Source organism: Mesoplodon bidens, assembly GCF_964165515.1.
Source record: "Mesoplodon bidens genome assembly, chromosome: 11".
NCBI classification, from domain to species: domain Eukaryota; kingdom Metazoa; phylum Chordata; class Mammalia; order Artiodactyla; family Ziphiidae; genus Mesoplodon; species Mesoplodon bidens.
Genome location: NC_138167.1, coordinates 14,190,902 through 14,204,262, shown reverse-complemented (window position 1 = coordinate 14,204,262; position 13,361 = coordinate 14,190,902). Strand labels below are relative to the sequence as shown.

The 13,361-nt window shown below is 38.4% G+C and overlaps 2 protein-coding genes across 2 annotated transcripts in view; one reads left to right on the top strand and one right to left on the bottom strand.

Moving 5' to 3' along the window:
- Positions 1-9,201: 9,201 nt before the first annotated feature.
- Positions 9,202-10,059, bottom strand: CAPZA3 (capping actin protein of muscle Z-line subunit alpha 3; the record flags this gene model as incomplete). Its single annotated transcript, XM_081249504.1, has 1 exon — positions 9,202-10,059. The coding sequence occupies one exon, from the start codon at positions 10,057-10,059 to the stop codon at positions 9,202-9,204; it is 858 nt and encodes a 285-aa protein (XP_081105630.1).
- Positions 10,060-11,970: 1,911 nt separating this feature from the next.
- PLCZ1 (phospholipase C zeta 1) overlaps positions 11,971-13,361 on the top strand; it is a gene marked incomplete at both ends in the record, with an annotated part of 47,810 nt that continues 46,419 nt past the window's right edge. The window contains one exon of the mRNA XM_081249196.1: positions 11,971-12,081. Coding sequence (XP_081105322.1) covers positions 11,971-12,081 — 111 coding nt within the window. The remainder of the gene's footprint in view (positions 12,082-13,361) is intronic.

Below are 13,361 nucleotides of genomic sequence, written 5' to 3'. Positions count from 1 at the left end.
TCACTGCAGCTCTATTTACAATAGCCAGGACATGGGAGCAACCTAAGTGTCCATCAGTAGATGAATGGATAAAGAAGATGTGGCACATATATACAATGGAATATTACTCTGCCATAAAAAGTGCCAAAATTGAGTTATTTGTAGTGAGGTGGATGGACCTAGAGTCTGTCATACAGAGTGAAGTAAGTCAGAAAGAGAAAAACAAATACTGTATGCTAACGCATATATATGGAATCTTAAAGAAAAAAAAATGGTACTGATGAACCTAGTTGCAGGGCAGGAATAAAGAGGTAGACATAGAGAATGGACCTGAGGACATGGGGTGGGAGGGTGAAGCTGGGGCGAAGTGAGAGAGTAGCATCGACATATATACACTACAGAATGTAAAATAGTTGGCTGGTGGGAAGCAGCACCATAGCACAGCGAGATTGGCTCAGTGCTTTGTGACCACCTAGAGGGGTGGGAGGGAGGCTCAAGAGGGAGGGTATATGGGAACGTGTATGCATATGGCTGATTCGCTTTGCTGTGCAACTGAAACTAACACGGTATTGTGAAGAATTATACTCCAATAAAGATCTATTTTAAAAAAAGTCCTATTTCTTGAAAGCCAGACCTTAGTTTATGTTCATGAAGTGGATATGCATGGGTTCATGACACTTGAATGCAAGAAAAGTAGAATGTCCAATTTCAATCTTATAGTTGGGTTTAGGAGTAATTCCTCCTTTGCTTGCAGAAGCAGCTCTCTCAGTGTTCCTGATGTTTCCTGCTTGTGGCAGAAATAGTGTGATATCTCTGCCAGACTTTTGTTAGCTTCACTTGTCCCTACCTTCTAAACACAAAATTCACCATCTCCTGTCACTTGGGAATAAGCCAACTTAATTCGCTTCCACTGGATCCGAATCAGAAAAAGAATAAAACAAAACAAAACAACCTGTTAATTCTAGGACAAAGGATTCCAGAATTCAAAACTCTGCTTCCCACAGAATAAAAATAAAAAAACTCTGCTTTTTATTTTTGGGGTCTATCGGAGCAAAGGGAGAGATACTAATGTCTCAATAACTTTCTCTGTTAAAATTATCTCCAAATGGTAGGAAAGCCAAGATTTCATCATTAAGTAATAGTAACTGTCACTCTTTATAAGGATGCTTATTATTTGACATACAGTTATTTCTCTGTTTCTCTAGCACTGCACCATCAAGATTTTGAGCCCCTGGAGAGTAGGGACATATTGCCTTTCAAATTCAAGGGTTCTGAGACAGGGGTGTTTTCAGGACAATGACCCATAGTCTAACATTATAGGTATGGTTTATACTTTGTTTCACCAATGGCAGATGAATTCAGTGTGATTTAGATATTCTCATGTTCTGTACACCTTTGGAAGGGGTTTACTGTTGGCATCAGCAGAAGCTGGTCACTTTCCCAGGAGAAAGCTAATAGGGTGGGAATGCAGAAGAGGGGCATAGTTTTATTTGATGGATAGCATGCACAGATTTCTAACTCGGGATTTAGAGAGATGGTGATGACAGAGGGATTGCAAGGGAGTTTCTTGCATTCTACTGACTCCATGAGGTATCTTCTCGCCATAGCCATTCCAAACACCTTTTGGCTTCAGTGCATAAGAGCCATATTTTAATAATACAATTAAAAAGTTATTGTATATATTTTGAGTTTGGCTATAGGGATGCCCCTAATATTTTCAGTTGCTACCATGTTAACTGTAAAAATGCACTGTATTCCCCCGAATCATGTACCTTGGGGTAGATGTAAATTGCCTGTGTCTAATATCAAGTCTTGTGCTGTCTGTTCTTTGTGCCAGAAACTCCAGGGCATCCCAAGAATACGTGTGATTGCGTGGGGAGAGCATCAAAGCGTCTCCAATACCTATTTGAAAAGCGTCAACTCCTTTTCTGTTATAATGTCATTTCCCAGAAAAATATCACTAATAATTTTACAGCTAAATTCCTTTGAATGCGGCACTCTACTTAAAGATAAATGGATTTTATCTCTGTGGTTTTGCTTTTTCTAACTATTCATTGAACTCTAATAAGTAAAAATTTTTAAATGAATAGTTCAGCCACTTCTTTCTGCTAATTTTCTTCACCGTCAGGAAGCTACATGAGGCAACAAGATAGAGGTGAATAAAATTGAGGATCAGGATGAGGGAAACTGGAGAAGCAGGTAATTTATGTACTCGACAAAGCACTTTCATTATGCAGAAATTCGTTACAGTTTTGTGCCAGTCACAGTAAAGCTGTGCTCTATCTTTATGATCAGACTTTTATAATCTTTTGACCTGGCAAGAAGTACCCTGACTTCCTAATTTTCTTGTTAGAACCCTATGTCTCTTACAAGTCCCGGCCTCTTTTGATCTTTCCTAAACAATGGTACCCATAGCAGTCTATGGAGCCAAACTCACCTTTTCCTATCATCCCCTAGACAAAAACAGAGATGGACTTTCTTTTCCAACCCCAGTTCATACTTATCTTGAGGAATTGAACCTCAGACACATGAATGGCATTTCTGACTTTGTTCAGGGCACAGCCTTCCCCTGTCCTTGGCCTCAGTTGTATTACTGCAGACTTTTCACAGTTATGTGTGCTGGAGACAAAGTGTAGTGCCTTCTAATCCCTGAGGAGTGAGGGGCGGTGGGAAATTTGGCGGGAGGCATTTCAGTTCATCTTTGGGGGCTTTAAGTTCATGCTGCTTCTAAATAAGTACAATTCTTTTTACTTCTGTTTATTTTCTCTTTACTTTCCTCTTTTTGTGCTTGTAGTTGTTTATTTGTGGTTTGTTTATGATTACTTTTTAATTTATTTCCTGCACAGGAAACCATTCTAATACATTTAATGTGTGTTTAAAAAAAATGTGTTCTTGAAAAATATGTATTATTTGGAGCCTCTGTTTAATTTCTGCATTTGTTATGATACAAATCACATTGTATCTTACTCTCTGTTATCCAGCAGTGTGCTTTTACCATCCACCCATATTGTTCTGTGTACATTTGCTCCGTACTTCCAGCCATTCATGGTACTCCTTGGTGTGCATTTACCACAATTAACTTTTAATCCGTCAGTGGTGGACTTCTAAATTGAGATTAGTTTCCTGCTGAGACAAACAACACCACAGTGAACATCCTTGTACATGCTTCCTTCGAGACAAGTGTGAGAAATTTGGAAGGAAATACACCTAGGAATGGAATTGCTAAGACATATGGTATGCATACATCTAATTTGACTAAATAGTGCCAGACTGCTCTTGAGAACAGCAGCTTTCGTTTAATCTCCCACTAGCAATAATGTATGAGAGTTCCTACACACACACACACACACACACACAGGCATATACACACATGTACATGCACATATGGACTTGCACACTGGTACGCATACACAAGTATACATCTTTACTAGAATTTACTTAAACCAACTTCTAATTTTTTTGCCTTTTTTTAATAGCTGTAACATAAAACTAATGGTGGTTTTAATTTGCATTTCTTTGATTGTTGCATGTTTCTCTTCGTATTTGTTTTGGATTTCCTGTACTGTAGATTGCCTGTTTATATACTTTGCCCATTTTTAAATTAGGATTGCTGTCTTCTGGCTGACTTAAGCAGCTTCTTCTGTCAAACTGAGTGTATTAGCAGAAGAAGGATAAGATTTACTTCTCTTCTTTATAGCTTCCCACTCAAGACCTGTGTAATTTTACCATTCATCAACCACGTGAAGATGAGTTTTAAAGATCTGTTAAAATTATGAGCATTAATGTTAAGTTGATTTACTAAGAAGTTGTACAGTTGTTTCTTCTTCTTCTTCTTCTTCTTTTTTTTTTTGATCCTATCCACTTGTAAGCAACTTGGCAATATAAATAGGAATGGAGCTGTTAAGACTTTTCTTTGTTAGGACGAGTTCCTTCAATTATCAGAAGGTAAAGGGAAAATAAAATTCGCATCTGATCCCACATCTGCATAATGAGCAGCTAATCATCTGCTCTACTCTGATAGAAATGGAAGTGGGTCTTTCCAAGCATCCTCTCTGAAATTAGGTGTTGCTCAAGCTCATCCTTTGGATCCAGCCCCTCATATATACTCCTTCTAATTTCTGTCTTATGGACTTAGGAATAATAGGGAAAATAGAACAAAATGTGAAAATAACCTGGACCAGGACTATAGTGTTAATTAATGCTGCATGAGTTTGAAAAAGGCACTCAAATTCTCAGGGCCTCATTTCAGTTTCCCAATCTATAAAGGAAGAAATAAAGCCTTATGATGGTAACAGTCTCTTAGCCAAAAACCAAAAACAAAGTCAAAAGTATTATTGAACTCTTCAAATTATTTCCCAACTTATAAGGGCTTACCAGCGGAAGCCTTTAACATGAATTTTTCAAGACAAGAATGGAATCAGTTGTAAGGAAACACCCAGTGTAAGGGAGAGTTCTTTGTAGAGCATATGACTAACGAAAATATATTAACACTGTAGATAAATAACCATTACCTAATAGCCTTGACATTACTCTGTAATGGATTTTTGAGCACATATGTCATATTTTTATGTCAGAATTCTAAAGCCCATTATATACAAATAGAAATTCTTAACTCCCTGAAGATATGTATGGACCTCTTATGTAAAATGGTTACTTTTTAGCCTACACTAGACTTTCTGTGTTCAGTGGAATGTTAGTAAGTTTTACTTGAAAAAGGACCCCCTGAATAAACATATTTGTTCAGCAAATATTTATTCCCTACCATGTGTCAGGTATTATTTAGGTGGTAATGATGTTCTGGTAAATAATATAAACAAGGGTTGGTATTCTAGTGTAGGAAATCAGAATCTTAAAAATTCAAATTGTGATGGTTACTATGAAGGAAATAAAGCTGGTGATGTGGGACAACTGGCAAGGGCCAATTCTCGAGAAGGGTTTCAGAAGGATGATATTTGAGCTGAGGCTTGAAGGCTGAAGAGAAGCTAATGACAAGAAGAGCTGAAGGACATGTTTTTAAGCAGAGGAAACGTCAAGTACCAGTCCTTCATGTAGGAAAGGGCTTGGCAAGGAAAAGGCAGAGAAGGAAGCCTAGTGAACAAAAGAGTGATGAGCAAGGAGGAGAGTGGTGGTTGATAAGGTTTGAGAGTGTGGCTCAGGCTAGAGGTCATAAGGCCTTGTGGACCAATATATGAAGATTGGACTTTAAGAACATTAAACCCATTGGTATGCTTTAGGGATAAGCAGGGAATCAATTTATGTTTTTAAAAGCTCATTTTGGCTACTTTGTTAGAATGGTTATGAGTCCAAGAGTGGAAGCAGAGATGTCAATTAGGAGGATATTGCAGTACTCCTGCGAGACAGGATGGCACCATGGGCTACAGTAGTAGCAGCCATGGTGGAGGGAAGTAGACAGATATTCTTTTAGAGGTCAAACTCATAGACCTTGCAGATAGGTTAGATATGGATGGTGAGGGGAAAAGGGAGGAATCAAAAATGATTCCAGAAAATACTCAACTAAATAATTTTTTTAGTGGCAGACTATCTCTGAGCCTTTAATGTACATCGAGACTCTCCAAGTGGGGCATACACAGCATATTAGAACTTCTTTGTCCATGAAATCCCAGGCACATCTTTTGTTCCTGCATTTTTAAATTGACATTCACCTCTTGATGCCTTGAAAATTAAAATATCTAGTGGAAAAGGTATCTATTTTAAAGAAAGATTAATAGAGTTTATTTTCTTCCTTCAGTGTATTCATTCGTTTAACCATCCATCTACATATTCAGCAAATATCTACTAAACACTCATTATGTTTCAGACTCTGTAATGGGATCACCAAAGTCAGTAAGATAGGATCCTTGAGGCTACATCTATAAAGAACTATTTTTTGAAGATTAATTTAAAAGAAGGAATTGTGTGACAGGAAGATAAAAAGGAAGCAGAGTTAGTAATAGGTCCATGAAAATATTTTGCAAAAGAATTTTGGAAGAGAGTTAAATAAATTTGCAGTAACATAAGGGAGGATCTTGGGACTGCAGTCCCTTGGAAAGGAGGAAGTTGAGACACATATATGGATGGGCTAGGCCAGGTCAGATTGTTCTACAAAGTCCAGAAGGGTTTGATACGCGGTGTTCTTGGGTGAAATGAATAGTGTGACTATGGATGTTGGCAAGTGGTTAGAAGTACATCCTAGGCCAAGCTAAGTTAATGCAACTTAACTCAAAATTTCCAGTCAAATTCCCTGTGAATAGATGTGTGCTGAGAGTCAATGGTGGTCCCAACAAAATGTATTGAATGGTAATGTAACTATAAAGAGCCACTGTCATCATATCTTCTTCTATATTGTGAGGTCTTGCCATTAGAAATTATGGCGCACTGCAAGAATTTCTAGAAATTCTGAAGAGATCAGTTTGACCTATGAGTTTCAGTGCTAGACATGGCGAACTTAATTCCAAACAAACGCTACAGACCCTTCTTGAACTTTAGGCATGTGTTATGCTATAATAATACTTTGGCAAAAGAGTCCTGATTTTCTTTTATTGTTATTTTCTAATAAATCCAGAAGAATGTGAGCTTTGTTGAAGATTGTTTATCCAAGAATGAGGTATAAAAAGAAGTACTGATGTGAACATAGGAAATACTCACTAGGAAACATTGGGGTACTGTTCAGGTATCTCTACTAAAGAATATAATGTTTATGGAATTTCCCCCTTACTTCACTCTCTCATGCCATGACTCCGTCTGAACAGAGAGCTGCATTTGCATGCTGTTAGGGTCACAGATCACGTTCCTAGGGAATAAAAAAAATGGATCTGTTGAATTAGTAAATCCTAGTCACACCATAAATTCTTTTTTATTCATGTGAGTTTGGAGCATGAACATGGTGCTTGCAAAGTGAGGGCACTTTACATGTTCTAAAATAAGAATAAAAAGTGACTAGGGAGGGCTTCCCTGGTGGTGCAGTGGTTGAGAGTCCGCCTGCCGATGCAGGGGACACGGGTTTGTGCCCCGGTCTGGGAAGATCCCACATGCCGTGGAGTGGCTGGGCCCGTGAGCCATGGCCGCTGAGCCTGCGCGTCCAGAGCCTGTGCTCCACAACGGGAGAGGCCACAATAGTGAGAGGCCCGCAAAAAAAAAAAAAAAAAAAAAAGTGACTAGGGAGATAAGAACAGTATGATAAGCATTACGTTTATGTAATAAAATTAATTCAGGAAACCTGTTGCATTTATAACCTAGAAGAGGTTGTCCTTTTTCAAGGGAGTTAAAATGGACTGAAATATATAGAAAAATTACTTGAAATCCTTCCAAACACATTTTTTATGTAGCTCTACAAAATATATTTATTTATTTAAAATAATGACTTATCTAAGTGAACAAAAGCATATACTGAGTAAATGCCAGATGTTCATCATACTAAAACAAAAGTCCTGCCTGGTATCAGAAATCGCCTTCAGATGAATGAACATGTATCCGTATCTTCCATTTGCCTCTCCAGATCTGTTCTCTTCCCTTCACCCCCCTACTACTGGCCTTGGGAGGCAGATGTGCATAGACTATTAGTGGACTCCTTTGCCCTCTCATTTTTGATTGTGTTTGCCAATGGAGAGCTCTGACAGAAGCCAGAAGCAGGAGAAGAATATTTATGCCCTTGACTCTCTTCCTGGGGGGTTTCCTTGGGCTGGAACGTTCCTCCACAGAAGGGTATAGCCCTTCTTCTGGTGACCCATTATATTGACTCCTCTTTCCAGGTTCTAGTGACTGCTCCCTAACCTTGACCTAAAGATGTAAACTGCTCTCATGGTATTTCGCTGTCCCTTGTGTTCCCACATCTTTCTGGATAATCCCTTCATTATACTCTCTTTGAACTATCATATCTGTATTTGTCATCTGTTTCCTCTTGGGACATTGATTGATTAAGTCTGAAAATAAATCTTGTCCCTGGAGCCTCCTTAAGGGATCTATCTTCATGTGACATATAATAAGATCTCAAGAATGTATTGCCAGGAAAATACAGTGTAGGAATTATATTCTTATCGTATGCCAGACACTATGAAAGATCTTTAAAATGCAAAACTCTATTTCCAAATCAGAGATATTTGTATATTAGAACTCCTGAAAGATAGAGAGCTTTGGTTGGATTGAGGAATGATGCTTCAGATACTCTCATCTTTAGGAAATGTTGCTTGTGAAGCTCTGGCCAACCTGAGAGACTTACGGAAGCTCTCCTCTCTTCAACATTTATTTATTCGTGAATGATTTATTGCTCACATATTGTATGTAAAACATCATGCATTTAACCCCTATTTAACAAATGGAACAATTGGGTATCAAAGAAGTCATATATTTTATCCTTGCCTTATGTCACAAAAGTAGTAATTGGTAGAATCAGGACTTGAACTTAGATATTCTAACTCAAAATTTCATAGATTTCCATTACACTGTGTATGAATGAAACAAAAAATCCCTTCCTTAGTATATTAAGAGTAAGACAACAAACACACACGTCTAATATTCAAATTAGGATGGAAAAGTTTCAAGGCAAAATTAGAGCTAGAAGGTGTTTACATATAGGAAATGTAGAGAACACTTTTGGTGAGGCTTCTCTTAGGCTTTTTGGAAAAGGTGGTTAAATCCAGTCCTAAAGTCCAGTTTAGCCATGTTAAATCCATGGAAGATATAGGGGCACTCAGGTCATGGGGGACCTTGGAATGCTAAGCCAGGGAATTTGAAATGGATCTCCTAGTCAATAGGTATTGTTTAAAAGTATTTGATCAAGACTGTGAGTAACATCAATGAATAATCAGTTAAGGTTTATGAAAATTAATTTCCATCATCATTTTCTTGACTTACTGGTAAATATTCCTTGAATAAAATGATTTGGTAGACTTGTCCCTAATTTAAACTTGCATCTGGAATTCCCTGGAGGTCCAGTGGTTAGGACTCTGCGCTTTCACTGCCGAAGGCTCAGGTTCAATCCCTGATAGGCGAACCAAGTTCCCACAAGCTGTGTGATGCGACCAACCATCCCCTCCTCAGAAAAACAACCCCCCCCCCAAACTTGCATCTGCAAAGTGACAGGCATGTCTAGTGGCTTCTCAACTTTAGGCAAATAACCTCTGCCACCCTCCCTGCCCCCTGAAACAAAGTAATCAGGTCAAGACAGTTATCATGAGCAATCCTTTATATCATCCAGTTGCATAACACACTTCTTGAATAAATGACTCATCCTAATTTAGGATACATCACCAGATTCAAGTCAGAGAGTATCCTCTGCCAGTCAATATGAGTGCGGGTCACTGGAAGATCTCTTCGTAGAATTCTTCTTAGGGCTTCATTTGATAACTCCTGTAATTCTTCTAAGACTGCAGCTTGAAATGTATTCTCTTGCTCTTCCACAAGCCTCGTGAAATTTAGAGCCAGTTGAGCTTGGTTAACTACTTCCAAGCTTTCTTTCAGGTCCTTGGAGATTTCGACATGAAGGTTGACACATCTGAAGAAGTGAGCTTGCACAAAAATTCTCCCTGTTACCTGGGTTAGAAATGGATTGACTTGGAAAATCCATTTCGATTTCCAAAGGCCATTCCAGTAATCTCCTATTTCGTAGCTGTGATCTTCAATGCAAGCAATCAAGAACTCTTTATTTTTCACCGTTTTTCTCAGCACATTGCAGTTCCCCGTTGGATAGTGGTCATCCACATACAGCTTTAAGGCGCACAGAACAACAGTCCTCAGGTACTCCATCTCATTCTGAATGATGCCGTGACTTTGGATGTCTTTTAACTGGTTTTGAAGCAGGTCAAATTTGAAAGAAAGTTTGCTCTGGTAGTCAAAAAATCGGTAGTCACCCACTACGTTGTGGTGAGACAGGAGGACTGCATTCCCATCGATGGAGAGTGGGACGTAATATTTTTGGCAGTGTTGGTAGCCTGCATACTCACCTAGATGGTGCATGAGTTTTTTATCATGGATAAGCAGACAGAGATCATCAAAGGCATTTACAAATTCCCCTGGAGGAGCCTGTATTAACAGTCTAAGAATTAATTTTTCTTTCTCTTTCTTACTCAGATCGCTAAGTGACATGTTTGGTTGTAGCAGAAGCAGAGCTTCTGAAATAGAGTGTTCAAAGATGAGAAAACATTCCATGGGACAACCTTCCCATCAAGATGTTACACATTCAGCTTAAGATGACCATCTCTGACCATGAAAAACCAGGTTGTCTGGCAAGCTCTGAGTCTCCTGATGAAGTCATAAAGAAGCTTTCTCTATGAGGTATGGAACTTTCAGTGATATCACGTTAGGTGTTCAGACCAAAAGAAAAACATGATAGTCACCTGGCAGTGTGGTGCCCAGCCAACCAGCTATAAGAATTTTGAAGATTTTAAGAACTTAGCCTCCAGAACAGCCTTTTTCAAAAGCGGTGTGTCTCTGTGTGCATTATATGTTGTCAGGGATCTAGAGAAGCAGCCCAGAGTTTCTAGAGAGTGTCTGGCAACCCTTTGCACCTTTTGGGGACCACAATGGCATTGATGTATAATCAGGCCCTCAGAATAACTGTCCCCAACCCAATGGAAGCATGCCATGCTGAAAGGTTTGAGGGGTTTAAACAAAACAGTAAAGAGAAAATGAGGTACGATGGCAGTTCATGGGAAAATGCTAGTCAGCAAGAGATGCCTCATTTATAAACATTGTGGGTTGGGAAATGGTCAGAACATAAGCAAGAAACCAGAAAGTTTTAAGGGCAGTGAAGTGAAGAGACCACATGTTACATATGGTTTCTGTGGGATTTAAGTGTTGAGCTAACTCCGAAGAACAAAGGCAACAAACCACTATGTTTTCTGCTTTCTTTCTAGAAAAGGAGCAGTGGCATCCGTGGATGAGTTTCAAGAAATCCCTCTCCTGCAAGGGCAGAGTTAATTATATTTGGAACTTGTGGCAACTCATAATGGGGAGAAACTTCTAAGTGAGGAGAAACGGAACTACAGGTCATGAAAATATGGAGAACAAATATCCACTCAGAGTGCTTTCTGTTCCTCTTTCCTCTTTCTTTTGATTTATCCCCTTTCCTTGATTATTTTCTCATTCTTTTTGAAGAGTCCTGAACTTAAGTTTCTCTCATTTAAGCAAAAATTGCTTCCTTCCCTTTCTGCCCTGAGCTTTTCTGGGTTTCCCTAGCTTCCTATATCTTTTTCTTATAATAACATGAGCTTTGCCATATTAAGTCTTTGCCATTAGTTTGAAGGGTTTCCAGTTAGTTCTAACAATCTGAAATTGAGTGTGTTGTTGAACAATTTTTACCAATACCTTTCACGATTTTATAGACTGTTGTATTAATTCTTCTTAACCTTAGTTTTTCAATTTGAAGTGTCCTAATTTTTGTAGTTTCTCTGTAGATAATAAGCAAGCTTGATTATTTTTGTCTTTCATACTAAATAGACACTCACCATGGCATTTTTTTTTTTACTCTTTTTTATGGTCCTTAAAATGTTGCTTTCTTGGGGCATGCGTGTAAGCCTGACATTTGGCTAATGTAGTGGTAATAATCATATCAGACATGGTTTGGACTCATTTAATGCCCCCACCTTCTGGAAGTATTAATTTGACCACTTTTCAGATGAGGAAACTAATGCTGAGAGAGATCAAGTGTTGATGTCCAGCTGTCTCCCAAGTTCACGTCTTCAGAAAATAGACTGTTGTTTCCCAAGTAATAGCTTGATTTCTCAAATGTTAATTTTTATTGTTTTCCTGCAATTTTTATTGTGTTATACCCTTTCATACCTTTACCACAGAGTAGTGCCTACTTAGTTTTTTAAAAATATTATTTATCATAAAAGTGTTTTCTCATTTAAGCCTAAGATAGACTTTCCTCTGAAAATAAAAACGTTGAACTGAAGAGAGGTAAAATATTCTTTAGTCATTTTAAGTACTTAATGACTTTCTGTGAGAATTTCCTTAACTTCTTTTTTTGGTGTTCTTCGTACATGGTTTTTGTCCATGGTTCGGGATGACTTTAAATGTGGAAAAATTACCCTGGAAAAAACTCTGAAATTACTTGAAAAATTAGATATTCGATGCAGTACTATTCATGTGAAGTATATTTTTAAGGTGAGATAATATCTGCCCTCTGAACACCCCACCCTAGGAAGGACTTAATCCAATATTGGAAAATGTCAATAACTACTTGGATGCTTTCTGAAGAAAATACATATGAAAGATTAGTCTCTTAAGAATTAAAGCAATTAATTATGCTAAATATAGTTATAATCAAGACAAAGAGTTTAGGTAAGACGTAAAATGAGTTGATAAAATTTGAAATCATGCCAGGTTATTAGTTTAGAACAATCTGCTGAGAATGCAGGAATGTTCACATCAGATTAGGATTGGTCATCCGATTAGATCAAATCATATAAATGATGAAATGGTAAATGGATTGGATGTTAGTGATTTATAGAAGGAATGGGCAATCTTCAGAAAAATTGCATTTTTCTCACCTCAAAGCAGACAAACTGTAAATTCTCTTTGTTTAAAGAAGAATTAGTAGGAAGGGAACCTGGATCAAGTCTGTCACTAGAGGACAAAGGGAAAGATCATGAAAAAAAAAAAGAAAAAGCCAAGTGATAGCTGAGTTTTGCACTAAGAAGATGGCAGATTTCTTGGCGAGTCAGGCAAGAATACTAGACTGGCCAGCTCAGATAGTTAGGAAGATAGGCATCCTGAATATGATTTTGTTTCTTGAAAGTGAGTAGCCAGATAACACAATCTGGTTGAAACTGGGAAGCTTGTGTTACCTTACCTGCGAGCTACTCAGTTAGCCTGATATAGTTTTAGGGATGTTGGCAGACGCAGGTTTCCAGTTCAGAGAAAAAAGACAGCTTGGCACTCACAAAAATAGCAACTGCGAGAGTATCAACATTTTGGTGCCATTTCTCCTAGCCCCGTTCCCAAAGTGTGATGTGAGGAGGGTCAGGTGACACATGCACGCGCAGTGGGTGGCATTACCTGAGAGGGACCTCAAGTTTAGAAAGCCAGAGCTTTTATTATGGGCTGTAGGCCTGTCTGATCTTTGCCCTGGAGGCTGTCATAATCATTATTATCCTGGACAGTAAAAAACCTGCAGTTTTCCTCTGGAGGGGGATACTATCTCTTCATTACATAAACATCCTTGAAGAGCTAGTCCTGGAGAAAGGTGGTTGGTGCCTCTGCTTAGAAAATAGGCAGAAACACACAGCAGACCCAACAAGCATTTTTCTCAATAAGATTTAGCCCTCATGTTTACTAACCACAAAGAGGAGGTTCGAAAAAGAAAAGCTGTACTTCTCAGGAGACTGCAGTAAAAGACAAAGAATTCAGAGCTGTTTCTATGAATCCAAATAGCTTGTGCTGCA